The sequence below is a fragment of the Notamacropus eugenii genome, chromosome 4 (genome assembly GCF_028372415.1).
Source record: "Notamacropus eugenii isolate mMacEug1 chromosome 4, mMacEug1.pri_v2, whole genome shotgun sequence".
In the NCBI taxonomy this organism is placed as follows: Eukaryota; Metazoa; Chordata; class Mammalia; order Diprotodontia; family Macropodidae; genus Notamacropus; species Notamacropus eugenii.
In genome coordinates this window covers 247,968,853-247,995,317 of record NC_092875.1, presented here as the reverse complement: position 1 = coordinate 247,995,317, position 26,465 = coordinate 247,968,853, and the positions used below count along the sequence as shown (strand labels likewise).

Sequence of the window (26,465 nt, the reverse complement as noted above, 5' to 3'; positions counted from 1 at the left end):
GGAATGTTATAAAAATCCTGAGATGCTGACCTACCAATAGCTTTTTAAATTGTTTTAGTGGATATCATTCATTAACCCTACATCCTACCTAATCAATTATAATGTAATCCTTTATTGAGCACTCACTGTATATAAAATGCTGCACTAGGTGTTATGAATGTCCAGAGGAGTCTAAGACCTGGTCTATACGCTAAAGGCTAGTGGGGGGGAAAGGAACATGGAAGAAATAAATATGTGAAAGGTTAAATGGTAATACAAGATTTGCATAACAGAGACCTTACTGGGCAGTTCATAACTGTCCCTTTCTCTCCCTCAAACCATCAACATCCAATCAGTTATCTTGGTTATTCTATTTCCACAATGATAACAAGTGACATTTATATGGGACTTTAAGGGTTACATAACACTTTGAAATATAAGATCTCACTTGAACCTCCCAACAAACCTAAGACTTCTGAGAGTCCCTTGTGATGAGGGCTAGAAAGGTAGAGGAACCGCAAGACTGGAGTTCCCTACATGGGTCATCTCTAAAAGAATTCAAGGACTCAAGCATTCTTGAAGTCAAGGTGGTAACGATTTATTGAGCTTTTCAGCAAGCAAGAGTTCTTAGGGAACCTGCAACCTTAGAGGGGTACAGTTAAAATTTATATAGGATATTCTATAGTAAAACATGTGCCAAATATGCTAACTAGGTGATTCAGGGCATGATTAGGCAGTGGTTAATTCTTAACGGAACATGTACTTTTAGTATCTACTGCCCAGGTATTTTACTGAGAGTTCATCAGGAAATAGCCCAAGAGGGGGCTACAGGGAGGTGTGGTTTTGACTGAAATGTCACTAAGTCAATTAAAGATCAGGGCTGACTCTCATCAGTGTCTTGTTAGACAAGATAAACCTAAGGGAGTATATATACATTCAAGTCCAGGATATATATGATAGGTCAGTGGATAGTAAATGTCATTATGACCCAGTACACAGCCGGTTCAGTCAGTACACAGCTGCTTCAAACTAACAAATTCTATAGGTGCATCTGGCTACTGTATCAGGAAGAGAGATAATGGCTTTTGCTGGAGCAGGCTGTCCTTCAGCTGGGGAGAACCTGACTGAGACAAGTGTTTTGAGGTTAGGAAGAAATGTGATTTTTAGAGAGAAATGTGATTTTAGAATTGGGGTCCAAGCACCCCATCACCTTGGATAGTAAGATCAAATTAGTCAATACTTAAAGAAATTAATTCAGGCTATTCACTGGAAGATCAAATACTGAGGCTGAAACTTAACTACTTTGGCCACCTGAAGAGAAGATAAGACTCATTCAAAAAGACCTTGATATTGGGAAATGTTGAAGGCAAAAGGAAAAGGGGGTGGCAAAGGTTGAGATAGTTCATGGAAACAATGACCATGAACTTGGACAGACATTGAGAGATAGTGGAAGACAGAAGGGCCTGTCATGGCTGCGATCCATGGGGATCACCAAGAGTCAGACATGACTGAACAACTGAACAACAGGCACTGAAGGAATTATTAGCACTCTAGGAATTATTGGCACTGCTTTACACATGAGGAAATTCAGGGTCAGAGAGAGGAAGTCTCTTACTCTTACTTGTTACAAAGTCAGTACTCAGAGATCTGAACCTGGATCTTTCCAACTCCTGGTTGACAACACTATTTAATATACCAAGTTACTTCTTCCTTTAGCCCTTATAGTTAACCCCTTCTCTACATTCACACAGACAACTACTATCCTAGTTTATCCTTATTACCTCTTGGCTGGACTTCAATGTTCTCCTAACTCCTTTATCTACTTCTGGTATCTCTCCTCTCCAATCCATCCCATCAAATAGTTTTCAAAATAATCTTAAGTCTCAAGTCTGATTGCATCAGTGTCCCTCCATTGCTTTCAATGTAGTAGTTCTCAAGCTTTTTGGCCTCAGGAAACCTTTATATTCTTAAAAACAACTGAATATCCCAAAGAGCTTTGGTTTATGTGGGTTATACCTATCAGTATTTACCACATAAGAAACTGAAACTGGCAATTTAAAAAATAATTATTTAATTCATTAAAAATAATGATAATAAACCCATTACATGTTAACATAACATATTTTTTGAAGATAAACTACATTTTACAAAGTGAAAATAATTTAGTGAGAAGAGTGGCATTGTTTTATAATGTTTTGCAAATCTCTTTAATTTTTGCCTTAAGAGCTGGATGCTCATGTCCACTTCTGTATTCTATCTGTTGTAATATATTGTTTTTGTCAAAGTACATGAAGAAAATCTAGCCTCATGTAGTTTGGAAAAGGGAGGAGTATTTTATTAGGCAAATAATATCTTATTATGATTACAAAAACACTTATACCTCATGGAACTTTTGAAAGGGTCTTGGGGATCCTGGGGTGAGGGGGTCTGAGGACCAACCATCTTTTGATAACTACTACTCTAGGGTAAAATACTAATTTCTCTACCTAGCTTTTAAAGCCTTCTCCAATCTGACTCCTTTCCAGTCTTATTTCTTCTTAATTTTTAATTATTTTTTTAACAATTTTTTAATTATTCTTAATTAATTAATTCTTTTCCAGTCTTAATACTCTTCTTAATGAATTCTACATTCCATCCCTATACAACTTGTATCTACCCAATATAATAAAATCTCCTTGGATTTAGGGACTGTGTGTGTGTGTGTGTGTGTGTATGTGTGTATGTGTGTGTATGTACGTGTGTATGTACACACAGTGCCTTGTATATAACAGGCACTATATAAATGTTTGTCAATTTAAGCAATGCACCCAATCGCTGCTGGAGAGACATGGAAGAAGGCAGTTTCACTTTAGGCTGCAGTAGACAAGGAAGACTTTACAAGAGTCTGACTTGTTGGAAGCCATATTCATGAAGAGGTGAGCTACCTGTGGTGACTTCAGGATGATGCCCTGGAACAGAGATTCAGAAGGTGAGGGATCCTGGGGCACGGCGGGAAGCATTCCACCACTTAGTGCGTCCAAAACTAATGCCGTGGGAGGAGTTTCGTGTGCTAAAGGGACACAGGAGGAACTAAAAATAGAATTTTAAAATAATTCTTCTTCTGAAGGACACATTACTTCTAGACAAAAGGAAAACACAAAGAACTGTCAGTCAATGACTCTTAGTAATGATAAGTTACAACAGTGGTATACAGAGCACCTATAGAACTTATCCCAAGAAGGCAGGACAGTTATGATGACCCCTGTTTTGTTGATAAGGGAAATGGTGTTCATTGAGTTGCCTAACGTCATATTGCTTATAAGCAGTAGAGCTCCAGCTGCCTGACTCTAAACTTGGGACGCTTTTCTCTCTGCTGTGCTCCTATTTATAACGCTGTATCAGGTAGGCAAAAGGGTGCACAGAGCTATAGGGGACACAGAAGACAGAATGATGGTACAGTTTTAGGAAAAGAGCATCAGACCTAGAGTTGGGAGATCTGAATTTGAGTTCTGTCTGTGTGACTTAAGGCTCCTTTTAGACCTCTGGTTGCTAGATGGTACTGTGGAGAGAGTGTTGGGCCTGGAGTCAGAAAGACCTGAGTTCAAATCCAGCCTCTGAAACTTACTAGCTGGGTGATCCTGGGCAAGTCATTTCAACTCTGTCTGCCTCAGTTTCCTCAGCTATAAAATGGAGATCGTAATAGCATCAGTCTCAAAGAATTGTTACAAGGATCAAATGAGTCAATAATTATATAGCACTTAGCATGGCACTGGCGCACAGCAGGTGTTTAATAAATTCTTCTTTCTCTCCTTCCTCAGCCTCAGTTGTCTTACCTGTAAAATGAGGGGGCTTGGACTAGCCGATCTATGAGGCCTTGTCCAGCTCCAACAATCTGTGCTCCTAGCTCAAAGAATTCACCAGACACAAGGCATGTGTCAAACTGTACTTGCTTCCTGACTGAATGTTCTGACCAAGAGACTATTTTTGCCCCAAAGCACTGAGGCTGGTCTATAACCACAGTTTGGCCAATGCAAGTGACCAGGATATGGAGAACAATCTGATTTCTCAGTTTCACGTGGGGGTTAGAATGAGAATGACCAGAACATCCCTGGCTGGAGCTAAATCTGTTATGTCCTATTAGTGGTTATGAGGACCACATGAGATAATCAAGGTGAACATCCTTTGAAAAGTAAAAGTGGACTATGCAAATGTAACAGATTGAAGTTGATATTATAATTATAATACATAATTAATATTGTGATATAAAGATCTCTTGAAAACATATATATAAGAAACAGAGGAGAGGCAGAGTATACTTAATTTATTTCAGATTCACACCCTGATTCCCATTAGGTCCTCCCTAACTTCTCCTAGGTCTTGGCAAAGAACCAGTGTCTGCTTCCATAAGGGCATATGAGGATTTTTTTAAAAAATCCATACAAAAAACCAAACCCACAAAGCCCCAAACAAATACATTAGGTAACTGAGGAGAGGCTGTGATTATCTCAGTCTTAGCAATGAGGAGACTCAGACATTAAGAGAAGATTAAAAGACTTGACCAGTCATGTAGTGTATGAATCAGAGCTGAATGAGGCTCAGAATAGAACTGGTGGCTGCTGTCCTTGGGGTGCTAAGTCTATGCTGCTTCCCCTGAACACTGATGTTTCTGCTTCCTGAATCTGTGACCTTCTGAACATGCTGCACAGATTAAACTTTTGGTTTTGTTTTATAACAAGCACTGACCTTTAACAAAATGACCTATGATCATATCTGCAGTAAAATGCAATATTTCAGTCATAAAAGGATTAAAATGTCCTGCTAGGCACAACTCTGAGTTCAAGTCTTTCTCAGTGTTAGAAAAGATTAAAGGGAGAACCCTTTATCCTATAGTCTCATTCTCCCTGACCCCCCCAAATTTCCTAGAATTGAAACAATTGTTCACGAAGACACCTAATTTTTAAAATTGATGTTTCAATGTTTGGTCAGTCGATTTCATTTTCATCGCCAATAGTTGTTCCATTTAATTCCAATAATTGATTTTTTTTCCAAGTCCTAATCTGGTTGCTTCTATGAGCTTTTAGGGAGTGTTTACTTGACCAGGCTGGGGGACCTGAGTTTTGGGAGTGCTATAGGAAGATTCCAAGTGTTGGTTAGTGGAGGGATTTTTTTGTGTAGCTGAATGTCTTAATGAGTTAGGTTTTAATCCCTCAGGTATGTCATTATTAGCTACAGTCCTACACTAAAGTGTGCTTTCCCTGTAAATATCTGTGGTTTTTGCTGTAATGCCGGAAAGACATATCAAAGGCAGACTTGCTTCCTCCCTGTATCCAGCACCTGAAATTGACAGAGTATATTTGAAAAGGGGTTTCAGATGCAGATTTCTAGAATTGTGTTTGGTTGTGGACAGTTGTTGCCCTTCCATGATATTTAACTCCCCACCATTACCTGCAGGAAATGTAGTTAGAATGTCTATATCAACCTGTGTATTGGTAACAAATATCTCTGAACAGCTCATTTGTATTACCACTGTGTTTGTGTACTTTAACACTTGTGTAAATGACAAATTCATAATGACTTCTAAAAAATAAAGATTAAAGGGAGAGGGGAAAGAAGAGAACATGCATACCTTTGATTAACAAATCGTCCATGACTGGCAATGCAGTGCACACCGGGTTTCACATATTCTGTAGAGAATTCTCCCACTGGTATAATACAAATTTGATGCTGTTGAAAGAAAATGCAAAAGGTATCCAACATTTAGGAGTTCTCAGGTAACACAAAAGTTTCATTCAAAGAAAGAATTATTTTTTAACCCCAAGACACATCCTCTATCTCATAAATTAACTTTACTTAAATGTATTAAGCACCCACGTTATGGAAGTCCCTCTGACATTACCTTGTGCTACTCATCCACTTTATTTCCCTTAAACGAATTTTTTTAAATTAATTTTTGTTTATTTTTAGTTTTCACCATTCACTTCCTTAAGATTTTGAATTCCAAATTTTCTCCCCATCTCTCTCCTCCCCCCACCCGAAGATGGCATGTAATTTGATATAGGCTCAGTATGAATATACATGAACCTATTTTCACATTAGTCATGTTGTAAAGAAGAATTAGAACCAATGGGAGAAACTATGAGAAAGAAGAAAAAGAAAGAAAAAAAGGAGAGAGAGTAAATAATATGCTTCAATCTGTATCCAGACTCTGTAGTTCTTTTCTTCTAGATGTGGACAACATTTTTCCATCATGAGTCCTTTGGAGTTGCCCTAGATCTTTGCTTTGCTAAGAAGAGATAAGTCTTTCAAAGTCTTTGCACATTGTGGGTGTTACTGTATACAATGTTCTTCTGGTTTTGCTCACTTCACTCAGCATCAGTTCATCCAAATCTTTCCAGGTTTTTCTGAAGTCCACCTGATGATCATTTCTTATAGCACAATAGTATTCCATTACATTCATATACCCCAACTTGTTCAGCCATTCCCCAATTGATGAGAATCCCCTGAATTTCTAATTCTTGGACACCACTATAAATATTTTTGTACATGTGGGTCCTTTTCCCATTTTACGATCTCTTTTGGGATACAGTCATAGGAGTGGCATTGCTGGATCAAAGGGTATGCACATTTTTATAGCCCTTTGGGCATAGTTCCAAATTGCTCTCCAGAGTGGTTAGATCAGTTCAAAACTTCACCAACAATGCATTAATGTTCCAATTTTCCCTCATCTTCTCCAGCATTTATAATTATTTTCTTGTTTTGTCATATTAGCCAAACACATAGGTGTGATGTGGTATCTCAGAGTTGTTTTGATTTACATTTCTTTAGTCAATAGTGACTTCGAGCATTTTTTCATATAACTATAGACAGCTTTAACTTCTTCCTTTGAAAACTGCCTATTCATATCCTTTGACAATTTATCAGTTGGGGTCCTTGAAGGAATAGTAATGGATAGCTAGCACTCAGATTTTGTATGTTTGTGGATGATGATAAATCTAGGTGAAAGGAATAACCCCTTAAATGACTATACCTGTATTCTTAGCACCTGGCATAATGCCTGGCCCATGATGTTTAATCAATACTAGTTGATTAATTGGTTAATTGCCAAGGGTCACATAAGTTCTCCCCCTTTCACCAATTTAGATGTGTGTCTCCATTCAAATGATCATTGAGGAAGCTTTCCCCAAATGGAAGCACAAGTAACATATCCAGAGGGGAAGATGGGTCTCTCACCTCACTCCACTCTGCTGCTTTTCCTGGTTTCAACTTCCCCAAAACAAGCTGCCTCTCCCATGCTGCTAACTCAAGGTCTGATTGACATCCCCTCCTTCAGCCTCCTCTCCCTTCTAAAGGGAAGGCTAGAGGGTAGAGTCCCAAACTCCTCCCAATGCCTTCTCTTATAGAAGGCAGATGCTGGCCTCTCTCAGGTCATTCCACTCTGCATCTTCTGGTCTTCCTAGTTTCAATGCCATCTTCCTTGCGGGTTGTCTCTCCCCCATCAAACCATAAGCTCCTTGAGGACAAGGGCTGTCTTTTTATTAATTGTATCCCCAGCTATTATGGCACACAGTAGGCACTTGATAAATGTTTATTGGATGGACTGCATAGACGGCAAGGATATAGAGTTGAATCCTAAGGTAATTAATTACCAAGCTTGTGTCTACTATGGGTCAGGGGCCTTGCTAGGTGCTAAGGACAAACAGACAACAGTGAGATGGTTTCTGCTCTCTCATATATTTTAATCAATAAAACACAATTCTCCTAATCCAGCATAGTCCCCGAGAAGGAAACAGGGAACTGCACGGAATAGAAATGTGTCCACGTGACTCGCATTTTTAAAATATGAACTCCCTTCATTAATAGAAGACTGTCAATAATAATAACAATGGGGACAGCTAGGTGGCACAGTGGATACAGCCCTGGGCCTGGAGTCAGGAAGACGCATCTTCTCAAGTTCAAATCTGGCCTCAGATACTTAACTAGCCACGTGACCCTGGGCAAGTCATTTAACTTCTTTCCCTCAGTTTCTTCATGAGGAAAATGAGCTGGAGAAGGAAATGGCCGATCACTCCAGTATCTTTGCTAAGAAAACCTCAGATGAAGTCGCAGAGAGTTGGACATGACTGGAGTGATTGAGCACTGACAACAAATAATAATAAGTAATAATGAGCTGGCATTTATATAGTGTCAAGGTTTGTGAAACACTTTACATGTTATCCTATTGGATCCTCACAACAACCCTGGGTAAAAATTACCTCCCTTTTATGGATGAAGGAACTGAGACTTATTGAGATTAAATGACTTGGCCTGAATCACATAGCTAATGAGTGTCTGGGAACAGATTTTAAATCCTGTTGCATTTTGAGTCTTCCTGGCTCCAAGTCCAGCGCTCTACCTACTGCACCACCAAGCTACCTCAGGAAGACCAAACAAAACCTTACCTTTAGCAGCTGCCTAAAAAGATATACCTAATGGGTCCAACAACGCTCCCATGAAGTGAAAAAAAATCTGTAAAGAATTTGTTTCTAACTTAAATTCCAAAGCACTGAAACATGGTAATGTGAGTTTTTGAAAATAAATTTCAAATAGAATCTGCAAGATAACTTTCATTCTTAATGGAGAAAGTGGTCTTGGAATAGTACTGTTCCAATGAAAAAAAATCTAACTGTCATTGGCAATAAGAAATATGCCTCAGTGATCATCTTAAACATGGAAATTATTCTTGGAATATGATGAGCTCCCCTTGGAGGACTGTGAAAAAGCATCCTTTGTTGGAACCAAAAGAACTAAAATTGTTTGAAGGAAAAAGGGGAGAAAAACTACCTGTTTAAAAATCAATGCTTTAAAATGCGATCAATGTGTTAAATACATAAGAATAATTTTCTTCATAATTTCATAAGAACTTTCTTATGAAAGAAAGCTCGAGCAAACAGCATGTAGTAGCTGAATTTGGCCAGGGTACACACCACTACGGGATGGTGGGGAAAGTATCAGAATGGGAGTCTGAGGATCTTCCTTCAATTCCTAATTCAACCACCTATGAAACTTCCAGCTATAAATGGATGATTCTATTATCCTACCACACCATGCTGGGTGCTCAGCCAGACAAAAAAACACAAATCAGTTATTCTCTTCAACAAGCTAGTTGGGGGAAGAGGAGGGATAAGAAAACTATGTGAAACAGAGAATAACATGATGCATTACGTTTAATTAGGTGTTCGGTTGTGTAGTGCAGTCTATTAAGTCTCTAATTGCAAATGCTGTAGGTCTGAGAAGAACATATCATGTAGAACCAGAGTCCTGAGTGTCCTGGGGCAGGTGGAATTAAAGTCAGGCCTTGACAGTGGGGTGGAAGGAGGAAAAAGAATATTCCTTGAGGGGAGAGACAAGATATGTTCGAAAACATATTTCTGGTCAAGTGAGTGGACTGACTAGAGCCCAGAATGAAGTGTCTGTGTTGGGAAGAAGTAGAAAGCCAGTTTGGATAGGTGGTATAGGATAGTTCAGGCAGCTAGGTGGTACAATAGATAGAGTGCTGGGCCTGGAGTCAGGAAGACTTGAGTTCAAAATTGGCCTCAGCTACTAGCTGTGTGACCCTGGGCAAGTCACTTAACCCTGTTTACCTCAGTTTCCTCAACTGTAAAATGAGCTGGAGAAGGAAATGGCAAACCACTTCAGTATCTTTGCAAAGAAAACCACAAATTACATCACAAAGAGTCAGACATGACTAAAAAATAATATATAAAAAAATATATATTTTATATAAAATATATAAAAGAAAAACAATAACATAGCGTAGGTCAGTCAATAAACACTTATTAGCCACCTTTCGTGTACCTGGCACTGTGCTAAATTCTGGGGATACAAAGAAAGGTAAAATACAGTTTGTGCTCTCATGGAGTTCACAGTGTAATGGGTAAGGCTATTGATATTCCAGGTATAGGGAAATTTCAGCTTAATTTGATAGTCAATTGTTGTTTTTAAGTTGTTTCAGTCATGTTCCACTGTTTGGGATCCCATTTAGGGTTCTCTTGGCAAAGATCCTGGAGTGGTTTGCCATTTCTTTCTCCAGCTCATTTTACAAATGAGGAAACTGAGGCAAACTGGGTTAAGTGACTTGCCCAGAGCCACATAGCTAGTAAGTGTCTGAGGTCACATTTGAACTCAGGTCATCCTGACTTCAGGCCTGGTGCTCTATCCACTGTGTCTCCTATCTGCCTTGATAGCCAACAAGGAATTGTTATTATAGGTTTTGAAGCAATGGAAAAACATGATCAAAATGATGTTTTAGGAAGATTAGTTTAACCACATGATGTACAGCGTAAATTAGAAGGTGGAACATTAAAGTCAAGGAGCTAAGAGTCTGTTATCTAGGCAAGGAGGTGATTGAGATCCTGAACCAGGCTGGTGGCAATAAGAATTGAGAGGCAGATATAAATACCAAAAAGATGTTGAAGGGAAAATATACACACTTTATGAATGACTAAATATGGGAGAACAGAAGAAAATTAGAGCTAGAATGAGACTAGAAATAATCTAGCCCATTTTACAAGTAAAGAGCCTAAACTCAGAGAAATTAAGTGATTTGTCTAAGATTACAGGGTGAGTCAGTATTGAAACCAGAATAGTGATGGGTCAAAGGTAACCCCAAGGAAGTTTCTAATGTTTTGGCATTCCAACACTTCTGTTTTCTGTTGGATTCTCCAACACCACCTACCACACCCTTTCTACCAAGTAGCTGCTCATCTGGCTGGTCAGCTAACAAAACCCATCCAACTTTCATATCCACTCCACCCAAGGCCCCAGATCTCAAGTAGCCACTTCAAATCAGACTTGTGAGCAGGCTATGATCAACTGATAGAAACCCACTCAACCTCTGACCCTCCCCTCAATCCCATGCCATGACTGTAGGCTACTGCTAATAACACAAACATATTTGTATTTTAAGTTATTTTATGTTAATCCTTTGAAACAAGTAATTTACAAGTACTGATTGCTTCAATAAATGAGTATCCCAGAACTAATCAATGAAAATTTAACCATACCCCTTAAAAAACCAATAGTAGTCCCAAGACAAAGGTTACAGATAACTACATCTAAGAGGGACAATGTAGTCTTAGGGCTGAAAATAACCTGTCAGCAGCATCACATTTGAACTATTTTAGAATAATGGTTTCAAAGATTTTTTTTAACCATTCCTTGGGGATCTCTAAAATATAGTGAGAAAGAGACCTATGATATTTCATAGGCAGATTATTTAGGCTGAGGAGAATTTACTATCAAGTTCTGAGGGATATTGCCACTCACTCTGCCTAACTAGTACACATTTGTTGGCCCCAGTTTCCAGGAACTAGGAAAAATAAACTCCAAAACCTTTACCTTCTTGCTCCTAGTAAGGTGTGAGTCACAGGGCTTAACTAGAGAGTCCTCTGATTCAAACTATCCTTTTTCTTGGTAGGAAAAATGAGGACAGTTAATTCCCAGTCTCCAGGAACTAGAAAACATAAACTCTAAAATCTTCATCTTCCTGTTCCAAGCCTCTGATTTAAACTGGTCCTTTGTCTCAGCAGGGAAAATGGAGAAGTTAATTCCCAGGATTGCACAGAGAATAGTAGACAAGTAAGTTAAATGAGTCAGAATGGAGAAACTCAACAGCCATGAGTTTTAGAATGATGTTATAATTTTGTTTGCTGTATTACAAATTCTCAAAACATCAGAATACAGTTACAGTTAAATGAAAGGGGTATGCTTACAATGTTAGGACATCTAGGCGTTGTAGTGGATGGAATACAGGGCTTGAAGTCAGGAAGACTCATCTTCCAGACTTCAAATCTGGCCTCAAACACTTACTAGCTATGTGACCCTGGGCAAGTCACTTAATCCTGTTTGACTCAGTTTCCTCATCTGTAAAATGAGCTGGAGAAGGAAATGGCAAACCACTCTGATATCTTTGCTAGGAAAACCCCCAAATGGGGTCGCACACAACTGAATGACTAAACAACAACCATAATTGAGGTGTAAATAAGATGGCCTTTCAAAGCTCAGTCTAAAGTTTAGATTATTCTATTACCCCATTCTGTTAGGACAGATAACGATAGTACCTGACAGTTACATAAAAATATTAGGTTTGGAAAGCCTTTTATGTACATTATATCTCAACTGATATTCACAACAACCCTGAGAGGTAGGTACCACAGGTACCCATTTTGTCGATGAAGAAACTGAGGCACACAGGGGTTAAGTGACTTGTGCCTGTATCCACAGCACCTGGTATATAATGGATGACTGCCATGAGTCACACAGCTTAGCTTATCAGTGCCAAAGGCAGGATTTGAGTGCTGGGCCAACCATTCTTTATACTACATTATAGCTACACCTCCATGATCAAGAACTCAGTGTACTTTAACACTTTAACAAGGAAAATAGAAGTCAATCAGTCAACTGAATGGAAGCTCACTAAAAGCATTGCATCATAGCACATGTTGAGATCAGCAAGATATTAAAAGGAAGACAATTCCCAAAGCTCTTCAAATAAAATGAGAGAAAATGAACACACATAAGAAAGAATCCATGCCACTAAAATACAGGAACCGTGTCTGTTAATAAGTACTGAGGGAGGGGAAATTTAGGAGCTACTAAAGAGACTGATGGGAGAAGCAAATAGGTTTCTTAGTTTCTCCGGCATCCCAATTATGATAAATTGTGATACAACTGTGATAAATAAAATTGTGATAAATAATTGTGCCATATAAAAATCCTGAGAGGCAGAGGTTCTGGGTAATTAATAATCAATTTATTAATTAGGCTAGCTAATAATCAATAAATTGATGGTCCATGGTTTCTCTTGGGAAACCAAAGACAAAACCATGGAAGACATGAAAACCTTAAATATTTTTTGAAAGGGAATGCACTTGACAAGTGAAAATCAGCTCTGACTGGTGGACATTTATTTAATAAGGAAATGGGCTAGAAGTCTTCAGCTCTCCTGCTGAGAAAGTGGCTTGAGCATGATACTCGGCTGCCTCCAGCACTCTGGACGGAGAATCCATCTCTACTCAGACCACTCTGGTTGATTTTCTCCTTCATGGATTACCCTAAATTCTAATGGAGGGGTACAAGGACAGAGGTTGTTCTCCTTGGTGCAAGAACTCAGCCTGAATGGTTTCTGTTTACACTCTAAACAGAAGTAAGTTTGGGTGGGGCCCCACCAAGATGCTGGTGCATGTTCCTCAAGAGTTTGGGCAATCTCGTCAATCAGTCATGTCTTTTAGAGACTGACTTTTTTTAATTTAAACTTAGTTTTTGTTCTAACGCTTTGAGAATTTGTAATACAGCAAATAAAATAATGAAGGCTGGGCCTTAAGTTGGAAAATAAAAAGAGAAAATCCTAGATCCTAATTTAATAATTGGTTATTAATAGCAAAACAATTTCTCTCATTACAAAGTAAGCTGAAAGGTTTCTTAAAATAAATTGACCAAAACCCAGTAGAAGAGCAGGTTGTCTCCAGCTAGCAAGGAGGACAGTGACAATAATTCTCACCAGCTCAGGGCTCTTGGAAAATTAAAGAGTAATAAAGGAGAATGCTTCTTGTTGGAGGTTTTTTGTTGGTTTGCTTTGTAATATTCTCAAACATTATAGAACATAATGACCAAGCAATCTGAGTATGGGCAGAATTCTTAATGGGGATGGTTTAAATGATGAATCGAGGGGAATTTCTGGTTCATTGACAAAGCTCCTACTCACCAAGAGATTTCCAGTGTTTTTGACCACTCTCTCCTCACACTCTCTCTAACCCCATTCCACTCCCTTTATTTTTCTTTATTTTCAACATTCAAAAAGTTGTCCCCTTTTACTATGATCCTAAAAATAAAGACTTCATTTGTTCTGCCAAAAATGACTGCTTAGTGTAGATTGCATATAGTTGGTTATTTCTGTTGTTCTAGATCTGGGATTTCATCAGAATGGGGGATTCCTAGTATGGAATTTCCCTCCTCCAATACCAACCTATAACATAGCTTCTCAGAGAAATTTGCGTGAGGCAATGAGGGGTTGAGTGTCTTGCCCAAGGTCAAATGGATAGTGTTAGACTTGGAGCCGGAACTACTGAGTTCAAACATAGCCATAAAACAGCTTTAGCTATGTGACATTGGACAAATCCCTTAATCTCTCTGTGTCTCAGCTTCCATATCCATAAAATTGGGATAGTAATAGCACCTACCTAATAGATAAGATTGTTTATTGATCCTATTTACAAGTAAATGATTTTGTCCTGTTACTGCTTAAGTCATGATTTTTTTGTCTCTGAATTTAGTTTAGAATTCAGGTGGCCTGTAATGAGTTAAGTTGAAAAATACATCTATTCTTGTTTCAAGGAATTTTACTGACTTTGGGAAAAGTGTGTGAACAGAAAGAGGGCTGGGCCTGATATCTTTACGCTACTAAGTTATCCTTCAAGGATGTCTGGTTTGCTGTCCAAGAGCCTGGGCCACTATCTCACATTTGGACTGTAACAAAGAGCACTTTGTAGTCTCATGAGAGAAGGGGGTGAGAGTGCATGGGTAGCCTCCATTAACAGCCTTCCAATCAATCTTGTTATTTCCTGCACCTCAGCTCTGTAACCAATCATAATGCCCTCAACCCCATGATGTCATCTACCCTCTTCTGCTATTTGTTCTGCATTCCCCAAAATCTACATAAGGACAACTGTGCTTTGGCTAGGGTTTTGTTTTGTTTTTTGTTTTTGCATTAATGGAGACAAGCCACTGGTCCATTTATTGACAAGTAGCAAGCCTCTGTTAATAAATGTTATCTTGTTCGAAGAGCTGCCTCAGTGTACTCTTTTGTTAAATTCCAATCTTAAAAGTAGTGAGGATAAAATGAGACTTGTAAAATGCTTTACAAATCTTAATGTCTTATATAAATTAACTATTATTATCATCGTATGCAGCACATTACATTGAACCAATAATAAAATGACTAGCATGGCATTCTGAGGTTTGTAAAATGTTTTTACAAGTATTATCTCAATTTACCCTCACAATCACCCTGGAAGATAGATGCCATTATTTCCCCATTTTACAACTGGGAAAACTTCGACAGAAGCTAAGTGACTTGCCCAGAGGTATGAAACTAGTATCTGAGCCCAAATTTGAACTTGAGTATCCTGGCTCCAGGTCTAGCCCTCTAGTCTCTTTGCCACCTAGCTGCCTCTAATTCTTCCTCACTTTTGTTTTCTGCTTAATATGCTCTTTATGAAATAAGGTAACAGTTGATAAATCACATACCAGAAGGAAACGGGCCAAGTGTGCCTTCAGCTGGATCCTTGCATCTGCTAAGAGTTCATACACAGCAACACGGTTCAGATCATCCACCACAAAACTCCGGCAGAGGAAGCTGAAAGAGGGAGCAGAATTCAGACCCTCATCTCCTAGAATTTTGCTCATTTTTCTCCTCTTGTGGAGGCAGTTGGTTGATTTTTTTATCAATCTCTCAGATATTCAACATTTTCCTGGCTTAAAAATTTAAGAATGACACAGATTCTCAACTGTTGAGCATATGAGAAACGTAGTAGAAAAGTGAGCTTTTCACCTAATACTAATTAATATTCCAAAGATCAGCCCAAATTCCACTTTCCAGGTCTGTCTTCCTATCTCCTATCTCCATCTGTCTTGAAAGAATACCTTCATCACAGTCATAGGGTCATATATTAAGAGTGGAAAAAGATCTTAAGGGTCATCTAGTCTAACCCTCTCATTTTAAAGATGTGGAAACTGAGACCCAGGGAGTGAGTTGATTAAAGTCACACAGGTAGTAGGTGGTAGACCCAAAATTCAGGTCCTCTGATTCCAAATGCAGCTTTCTTTTAGCTGCTAGGTGGTACAGTGGATAGAGCACCAGTGCAGGAGTCAGGAGGACCTGAGTTCAAATCTCACCTCAGACACTTGACACTCACTAGCTGTGTGACCTTGGGCAAGTCACTTAACCCCAATTGCCTCATCCTGAGTCATCTCCAGTCATCCTGATGAATATCTGCTCACTGAATTCAGATGGCTCCGGAGGAGAAGTAAGACTGGTGACCTGCACAGCCCTCCCTCACTTAAAACAAAAGTCAAGTGCAAGTCATGTCACTATTTCTCTGATAGCATGGTCTTCTTCAGCAACAAAGGACAAACACACACACACACACACACACCCCAAACTCCTTCCAAATGTAGCACTATTCCAGCATCTCCAAAGAAACATGTCATTTCATGGGTGTAGATACTTCAACAACCAATTCATATCCCAACCCTCTCATGCCTAGGATCAATCAATTAATAAGAATTTAATATGTACCTACTACTATGCTGCACATTCTGTTCTATGCCCTGAGGATACACAGCAAAAGAGTTCCTGTCCTCATGGAGTTTATGTCTTAATGGAAGAGACAACAGGCTCACATATAAGTACATAGAGTAACCTTGGAAAGGAAGGCACTAGCAGCTGTGGAGACCTGAAAATGAATCTTGCAGAAAATGGCGCTTGAATGAAGTCTTAAGCAAACAGGAATTCCAAGCCAGGTAGATGAGGAGGGACAGTGTACCATGTACCACAGAAACCCAGCCAAGGGAAAGACATAGAGATGAGACAGATCGCCATGTGTGAAGAGCAGCAAAAAGGCTGTAATGTGTAAGATGGCTGGAAAGCTAGGAAAGGGACAGGTTGTAAACAGAAGAATTTATATTTGATTCTGCAAGCAACAGGGATCCACCACATTTTGTTGAATTGGGGAAGTGACATGGACTGTCCTTTAGGAAAATCACTTTGGCAGTAGTATTGAGGACAGGGAGGGGATTGAGGTAAGGATACCAATTAAATAATCCAAGTGGAAGCAATGAGGTCCTGAGAGAAGGGAATGAATGTGAGAGATGCTAGGGAAGTTGAAGTGACAATATTTGACAACTGACAGGATCTGGGCTTTGAATGAGAGTGAGGAGGTATGATGACAGCATGACCATGAACCTGGGTGATTGGAAGGATGGTGGTGCCCTGCACAAAAATGAGGAAATTCAGAGGAAGGGTGGGTTTTGGAAGAAAGAGAATAAGTTCTGTTTTGGACATACTGAGCTGAGATAACTATGGGACATCCAGCAAAATGGTAGTTGGAGAACCAGGACTGGAGTTCATGAGAGGAAAAGGGGCTAGATGCTACAGACCTGAGAGTCATTTGCATGGAAATTGAATCTGATGAGGCCACCAAATGAAAACATGGAGAGAAAAATGAGAAGAGGGCCTAGAATGGGATGAGGTTTGTGCATTATGATCCACCAAAGGAGACTGAGGAAGACTATTCAGACAGATGGTGCAGAACTAAGTTTTAGAGAAAAGTCCAGAGAAGGGAGAAGTGGCCAACAGCGTCAAATGTTGTAGAAAGCCTCGGTTAAGAAGACTGGGGATCAAGAAAGGGTCATGTTGCAGTTGTTTTGTTGTTTTCAGTCATGTCCAACTCTTTGTGACCCCTTTGGGGGTTTTCTCGGCAAAGATACTGGAATGATTTGTCATTTCCTTCTCCATTTCACTTTACAGATAAGGAAACTGAGGCAAACAGGGTTAAGTCACTTGTCCAGCGTCCCAGAGCTAGTAAATGTCTGAGGCCACATTTGAACTCAGGTCTTCCAGACTCCAGGCCCAGTGCTCTATCCACTGAGAAAGCGCCATAAGATTTGCAATCAGAAGATCATTAGTGATTCTGGAGACAGCAGTTTCAGTTGAACGATGAGGTAGGGAGCCAGATTGCAGTGACGATAAGTGAATGAGAGGAGAGAAGTTGGAAGCAACAAGTACAGACAGTTCTTTTTTAGGTATTTGGATGAGAAAGGGACAAAAACTTGGAAGAACAGTAAAAGGTCCAGTGAGTAATGGATTTTTTTTTTTTTTAAGGAAATGGACTTGTGATTTATTGAAAGGAACTCCTGGTGGGGAAACTATCTCTGCCTGAGCAGATCACTACCTGCTTTATAACTAATAATCTTAGAATGTATCCTGGGGCAATAAGAGATTAAATGACTTGAAAAAACTTGTAACACAGTCAGCCAGTAAGTGTCAGTCAAGACTTGAAATCAGGACTTCCTGATTCTGAGGCCAGCTCTCTAGCCATATCATCGTCGTTCTAAGGGGTATTTATTCCTTTTAAAAACATGAATCCTTAATCCAAAGGAATGACAGCCTAATGATGGAACTTTAGACAAAGAACTTTAGGCAAATGATGTCATTTAAGAAGATGGTAAGGGTTGGTGTTCAGACTTCCCAAGGACTTACCTTTAAGGCTGACCCTGTAGATAAGAGGCACTTGGAATTGGGCTAGGGATGAATCATAGTTAAAGCTGAAAGGGATCATAGAGATCAGCTAGTCCCACACCCTCATTGTTCAGGTAAGCTCACCCAGAGTGGGGTTAAGTGACTTGTAGAAGATTATGAAATCGTTACTGACGAAGCCAGGAGTCACAGGCACTCTGAGCTGGAAGGGACCGCAGTCCAGTCTATGACTGAATACAAATCCCCTCTGTTAACAAACCCCCAAAATATATATCAGGCCTTTGGAAGAAGCCCTTCAGAGAGGGAATCCTACCCCCTGCGAAGGAACCTAGGCCACTCCTGGAAAGCACTAATGATTAGGAAATTGTTCCTTTCATTAAGACTAAATTAGCCTTTTAGTAACGTCTACCCACTGTTCCTCGTTCTGAGCTCTGGAACTAAGCAGAACAGAGATAATAAATCTCCTTTCTGATGGGCCAGGTCTTTCAACCAAACTTCAAAGAGTATGAACCCATGGTCCTTCATCAGCATGACTGCTTTCCTTGGGACAGTCTCCAGTTTATCAATGTTCTTGCTAAAAGGTGGTACCGAGAACTTAACACATACTCCAAGCATGGTCTTAACTAGTGCAAAGTGGAGTGGGACCATCACCTCCACTCTCCTAGACACTCTGCCTCTCTTAAAGCAATCGGACATTGTAATATCTTCTTGGCCACATGTGGCCTTAAGATCGCAGTTTCCCCACCCCTGTTCTTCACTCTCTTGTCACACCTCTGACTCAGCCCATAACTTTTTCAGATAAACTGCTATCTAGCTAGGCCTTACTCACCTTTTACTTGTCAAGGTGATTTTCTTGAACCCAAGTGAAAAAGTTTACATTTAAATGTGGTAAGATGTAAACTTATTCAATTCACATAATTGTGTCCTCAAAATCATTATGAACTAATCACTCTCCCCACATCCATTTTTGCCAGGTCCTGTCAATTCTCTCCCCCCAATTCCCTCACATCTACAGGATGACAGATTTGGTCTTTGGGGCCATTAAGTTCAATCCCCTTATCTTAAAGACTAGGATATTGAGGTTAAGTGACTTCCCAGATTCAAATTCATATCTTTCAGAAGACAAGTTCAGCACTCTATCCGTTACCCTGTCTCTCCATCCCCCATCCCCATTCCCTCTTTCATCCTCAATGACTCCAACCACTTGCATTAGCCTCCTATTTGACCTCCCAGCCTTGAGCCTCTCCCCATTCAGATCCATTCTCTGTATCAGCGGTGTCAAACTCAATAAAAAGAACAGTACAGAAGGATTTCTGTGGCCATGTATTGACTTAAAAAAAACACAAGTTGACATTATCTGTGCTGTATGGTATTACTGTTTATTTTGTTAAATATTTCCCAATAATATTTTAATCTGGTTCATCCTCTTGTTTGATACTTTTACTCTGCAAGCTGCCAAAATAATATTTCTTAAGGCCCGGTGTAACCATGTCCCTCCCTTGCTCAAGAAGCAGGAGTGACTTACTACTTTACCTCTAGAACAAAATACAAACTTGTTGGTTTGGCATTTAGAGTCCTTGACAATTGGACTCTAACACAACTCTCCAGACTGATCCTTATGTTACTCCCTCTCATTTCCTCTCCAGTCTGGAGATATTGGTGGAGTTGCATCTCCCATACATCATCTCCATATCCCTGATGTTCTCACCTTCTTCTCCAAGAATCCCTAGCTTTCTTGAAAGTGCCAGATGTTCAAGGACTACCTCTTCTATAGTACGCCTTTCCTGATCTCCCTGGTTGTTAATAAGTTAAAAGAGGAATTAGGAAGGAGTAAAAGGATTGTCTATAAGCAACTAGGTGGTGCAGTGGACGGCACAGTACTGGGGTTGAAATCAGGGAAGACTCATCTTCCTGAGTTCAAATCTGGTCTCAGACACTTACTAGTTGTATGCAAGTCATTTAACCCTGTTTATCTCAGTTTCCTCATCTGTAAAATGAGCTGGAGAAGGAAATGGTAAACTACTTTAGTATCTCTGCCAAGAAAACCCCAAAATGGAGCCACAGAGAGTGAAACATGACCGAAATGGTGGAACAGCAAAAAAGGACTCCCAAAATAATTTCATTGATTGCCTGAAGTTAAAAAATTCCTCATTTCCTAATTATTAGTGGGATGAAGAAACAACTAGCAAGGAGTAAAAGTATTGCCTAGATGGTTTCATTGCATTTGAAAATAATTCAGCCTTCTGCTAATGAACTTCTCTGACCTCAGTTAGGACAATCTTCAGATGGCAAACACACAGTCCAGAGACTGACAGTATCTGCAGGAATTATGACTGCTGACAGAACTTTTGGGTAGCTAGTCATCTTCATACTCTATCTGCATTCCCGGTGCTTAGCGCAGCACCTTGCCCATACATAAGAGATCTATGACTATACCATCATGGAAGGTTCTTTATCTGGAAATTCCCTCTCCAGGTGCAGCTCACAACCCATTTACCAAAATGGTAGGCAAGTCCTGGGGAGATGCCAGACATACAAAGGGTAGGTGAGTTACTCAGTCATGTGCCTTATAGGTGTAAGAAGTGGCATTTGAATCCAGGTTTTCCTGGCTGACTACAGAGCTCTATCCACTACTCTATCTACCTTACTTATAGTAGGAGCTTCACAGAATGGAATTGGAATACACCATTGGTGGAGGAGTCTTGGAATTGTGAATGACTGAAGTCACCCGTACACACCACAGGAAATCAAGATAAAGTCAGCAGGCTGCACTGACCTCTAGAACAATGAGGAGTGGGCAAAGTGGTCGATCTCTGGAGCACATTACCGCTCCTTCATATTTCTCTCCTCTCCTCTCACATTACCGCTCCTTCATATTTCTCTCCTCTCACTGGTTCACTCTCTCCTTGTCCAAGTTCTATTCTTTCCTTTCCCACCAGCTGCAGTGTCACGGTGATTTTTCTAGCAAGACTCCTTGCAAAACTTACTTTCAGGAAATGATAACAACCGTTCACATTTGGATAACCAATATCAATAGCTCAATTTGCAAAGCGCTTGAAGACTAATAAAGTGCTTTTGTCATAGCAAGCTGGAGAGGTAGGTAGTAAGAGAAGACTTCAGAGAAGAAAATGGGGGTTTAGAGAGATGAGTTGACTTGACATTGGCTTATCAGTCACATGGCTAATAAATACCAGGGCTGAGATTTGAACTCAGTTCTCCTGATTCCAAATGTGGCACACTTTCCACTACATCATATTGTATCTTAAAACTTTTTGGCTCCTCTAGTCCCTCCATTAAGAAATTGTCAACCATAATGATGTACAACTGTTTATTCCTCCTCATTATGGAAACGTAAACATCAGGACATTGGATTTAGAGATGACCCAGTCTTGACATTTGACAGGTAAAGAAACTGATACCCAAAGAGTATTGCCTTGGTTTAGGTCACATGACTAACTAGTGACAAAGTTTGTAAGAAATGTCAAGTCTCTTGATACCCAGTCCAGTGGTCTTTTCCCTTCACAGTATTTACCTCTAGGCCTTTCATGGCCTCTTGGTTCAGTAAATGACAAAATGAATGGTAGAGTTAATAAAAGGTAGAAAGCCATGAAAGAGATGGTGAAGTTCAATGCAATTTCCACTTACTGATAGCAAGGTTGAATGCCAGAAAGGTGACTTAGGACCCCAGTGGTTTTCAATTATATATCTAATTTGGCCCATGTGGAAATAATCTGAGTGCTATCTCTATAATGAAAGTTTTTGCCTCCAGAAATATTTGCACAAGGTCTTGAGATGTACTATTTTAATGAATAAAGACATTTTTTCTTTTGGTAAGATGAAGATTTGGATTATTAAATCCTTTGGAAAGGGGGCTTCTGTCTTCAGTGTTTAATTTAAAATTACATAGCAAAATATTTTTTGCCTGAGGATATGACACCAATCCCCTATTCTGAAGGATACGACACAAATTCAAATATGGAGGGGTTTTCTTTGAGAGGGGAGGCAAATATCTTTTGTAAAGCATAAAATTATGAGTGTTTATTAAGTTCCTGCTGCATGCCAGTGCAAGGCTTGTGCATGATGCTCAGTTTAGATAAGAGGGTACACTTCCTCAAGAAAATTAAACAGTACAGTAAGAAGCTTACTATATTATATAAACACAATCCTTGTTTCTGTCACTTCTTTGCCTAATGCCGCAGAATTTGGTCTACACAGCTTTTAAAATAACAATAAGAATAACAACTAACATTTACTACATGCTAGATGTGCTAAGTACCAGTACTGTTATTATTACCATTTTACAGATGAAATAGTAATCACACAGCTACTAAGTACCTGAGGCACGATTTGAACTTAGATGTTCTTGACTCAAGGGCCAGTATTCTAACCGCGGCATCAACCAGCAGATCTTCTGAACCATTTGAATGTGTTATTGTACCATAACTAGGTGTATTAATGAAGCAAATTTTTAAAATGACACAGAAACAGAAAAGGGATGATGTGACTCATTGAAAAAAAAAGCAAAATCCTTCTCAAAAGTGAAATACACCTGCCCTACCAAAATATAAATAAAGGTCCCTAGAAGAAAACTTTTATCTGCATTCCACTCATGAAGAGGGAAGCTGGTTACCTGTATTTACAGCTATATAGGTTCACTCGACCTGCTGATGAAGGACTCGGGCTGTTGACAAACACATCAGCAACATAGAGCTGGTCAGCTTCATTGGCATATTCAAGAACTATCACGTAGTGGTCAACCTGAGGAATGCTCAGGGTCAGATGTAACTCAACCTAGTGGGAAATGCAATGGAGACAGAATATTATTGCAGTGTAACACACACAAGAGACTTTTCCATCTTTACTGACTACACAAAGTTATTAAAGCATCCCTGGAAATATTAAAAAAGAGCCATTATACATGGCTAATGCAGAAATATGTTTTGGACAGTTTTGTATATGTAATGGGTATCATATTTCTTGCCTTCTCAGTGGGTGGGGAAAGGATAGAAGCAAGGAGAGAATTTGGAACTGAAAATCAAAATAAAACCTTTTTTTTAAGGGTCATTGTGAGAAGGGAGCAGATTCTTCTTAAGGTCCTACTCCAAAGTCTTCTGGGAAAAATTGTTAATCAATAATAATTATTCTTATGAGAAGGGGATAGCTAGCATTTATAAAGCATTTAAAGGTTTGTAAAGCATCTCATATCTCATTTGATCCTCACAAGTCTTCAAGGGAGGGGTTATTATCCCCCCTTTACAGATGGGGAAACTGAGGCTGAGAGCACTGAAGTGACTTGCCCAGGGTCATGCAGCTAGTGTGTATGTGGCAGAACTCAAACTCAGATCGTTCCACCACCAAGTCTAGCTATATTATCTCTCAATCATTTCTCACAGTCAAAAGAAACCTTTGTAATTCAAGACTGAAAAGGAATCTCTAACCCCTGGGGATTAGCTGAATATAGTTGTGTTAGATTACAGACGTCATTGAGCCTATATCAGAACCATAGTACAGCCTTCTGTACCACCCCTGGTTCTACTACCAGCTCCAAGTGGTCACCAGTTAAATCTAACCTTCCTGCTGGTGTTATCCTCCAGGAGTCTGATCTCTAGTGACGCCTTTTCAGTTCAGTTGTGTCTAACTCTTGATGACCTTATTTGGGGTTTCCTTGGCAAAGCTACTGGACTGGTTTGCCATCTCCTTCTCATTTTACAGATGAGGAAACAGGGTTAAGTGACTTGCCCAGGGATCACATAGCTTCAGGCCCAGCACTCAATCCACTGCACCACCTAGCTGCCCTGCTAATGCTCTGTCTTTACTTGACTTATTATCTGCATGGTCCTGATTACAACTGCCAGTGACTTCTTAGAATTTTTTCTGTGGAAAGTTAATATTGATGACTGGGTCTACCACAGCTTTTTTATTCCTTTTCTTAATGTACTATCTGTAGGATGCCTTTTTAATGGCTTCTTGGAAGTGTTTGCTGTATATGGAATGACTAAAGCTGGTGGGTTTTTAGAAATGTGGAAAAAGGACAGAAAAAAGCATACAAGTTATCTGTACTTTTTTCTCATCATTAATCATGTATTGTATTTATTTTAAAAAACTTCCTGTTTACTTTCATTGAAGTCTTTTGGTTTTGTATCACATTAACTTCCAAATATATCCCTCCTACTGCCCTTCCCAAAAACTGATCCCTTGTAACAATATTGTTTCCCTTAAGACAGAGGAATTTAAAATGCAATCAGTGGGAATCTACAGGGAGGTCTCTAGGCTAGAGACTTTAACCTGTCCCGAACCTCTTCATTGGTCTGGTGAAGTCTAGGGACCCTTTCTCAGAATAATGCTTTTAAAAACATAAAATAAAATACGTAGGATTACCAAAGAAAACAATTACATTGAAACAAAGTTATCAAAATATTTTTAAAAAACAAGTCTATAGATCCTACGGTAAGAAGCCTTGTGGCATTTCATAGAGCTCTCCATAGATGGCATGGCTTATGAAATTTGCAGAGGAAGCAAAAATTAGAGAAAAAGGTTAACATGATGCATGAAAGACATGATATTCAAAGTTATTTAGCTTTAGTTTACAAAAGGCAATGACTGAAGATCTGGCTTGACAGTTTATGCCAAAAAAGACACGCAGAAGGTTTTAAGTGATCCCTAAGATGGGATGAGCAAACAGTGCAAGATGACCTCTAAAATTTAACATGATCTTTTTTTTTGGGGGGGGGGGTCGGGGCATGGAGACCTAGGAGATCCAGACCTGTGATTTCATCTATGTGGGAGCCTTCCAGAGTGGAAAGTCCATTTGTGAACATTGACTGGACACCCAACAGCTTGTCTGTAGTTTATGGTCTCTGATAGCTGCCTGGGGATGTTGAAAGTTTCCTTGCCCATGTTCACACAGCCAGATGGAGAGCCTGAACCCAGGTCTTACTGGCTAAGGCTTCTCAGAACAACTTGAGGCAATAGCAATAGAAGCATAGCATTCAGATCAAAGGAAAATGGGGGGATTGGACTCGGTGATCTCTAAGGTCCCCCTTTCAGTTTAAATCTCTGATTCTATGAAGCTACCATTCCACTACACTCTATACTGCCCCAAAGCACACCCGAAGTACCACTGTGCCTCACTAGGACTGGGCACCATATTTTTTAAGACATTAACAAATTAGAATTGAGTGTTCACAGAAGCATGAGCAGGATGGTGAGATCTGGAAACCATATCATGTGAGGAAAGCACTTTGTAAACCTTAAAGTACCATGCAAAGTGGAACTGTTATCATGTTCATTCTTATGTAATTTTGGGATGTGTAATCTCTGGAGAAGAAAAGACTTTAAAGGACATGATCACTCTCTTTAATGTCTGAGAGACTGACTAGCTGTATGACCCTGGGTAAGTCATTTAACCTCACTGGGCCTCAGTTTCCTCATCTGTAAAATGAGGGAGCTGGATTCCATGACCTCTAAGGTCCCTTCCAGATCAAAATCTATGATCTCATAAGTGTAGGGACTGTCATGTGGAAGAATGATTAAATTAACTCTGTGTAGCTCTAGTATGAGGGGTCAAATTATAGTCATGGGTCAAATCCTTCCAATTGTCTGTTTGTGTATGATAAGCTAAGAATGGAGGGTTTGGGGTTTTTTGTTTGTTTATTTGTTTTTACATTTTTAATTGTCTCATAGACCACATAAAAATAGGATTTACACCTCAGGCTACAGACTGCTGATCCCTGCTCCACAAGACAGAAATGGGATGGATGTTTAGAAGTTCCAGGGAGTTTACACTGAGTTTTGCCTCAAAATAAAAAACAATTTTCTAGTAATTAGAGCTGGTCTAGAAAAAAAAAAAAGGCTGTCTGGAATTTTTCTGAGTGCCACCATTAGAAGTGTTCAAGCAAAGGTTGATGACCACTGGAATACTGGAAGGAAGGAGTTCTTCTCCCAGGTCTAAGATTATATTAGTCCATGAATTTCTGGACAGCAAACAGTAACTATTTCACCTGAAATCCAGACAAGGCAACATCTCCATAAAGGAGAAGTTCTGATAATAGCCAGCAGCCCAGACATGGATTTTATGCATCATCCAAAAATCAATATTCCTCCTCCTTCTTCTTTAGTCCCTGCAGCAAAGGGCTGCCTTCCACAAAGCTAGGGAATTAAATCAAGACTGAATCAGAGGAAGGGACACTTCCTAATGAATCACCAGCACCATACT

At 39.6% G+C, this 26,465-nt stretch overlaps 1 protein-coding gene across 2 annotated transcripts in view; it reads right to left on the bottom strand.

Moving 5' to 3' along the window:
- The window catches only part of LAMA3 (laminin subunit alpha 3), a 330,029-nt gene that overhangs the window by 119,444 nt on the left and 184,120 nt on the right, over positions 1-26,465 (bottom strand). For both annotated transcript variants that reach the window (XM_072604400.1, XM_072604399.1), the window contains exons 27-30: positions 22,881-23,041; positions 15,241-15,349; positions 5,585-5,682; positions 2,904-3,048 (exon numbers count right to left, since the gene is read on the bottom strand). In XM_072604400.1, coding sequence (XP_072460501.1) covers positions 2,904-3,048; positions 5,585-5,682; positions 15,241-15,349; positions 22,881-23,041 — 513 coding nt within the window. The remainder of the gene's footprint in view (positions 1-2,903; positions 3,049-5,584; positions 5,683-15,240; positions 15,350-22,880; positions 23,042-26,465) is intronic.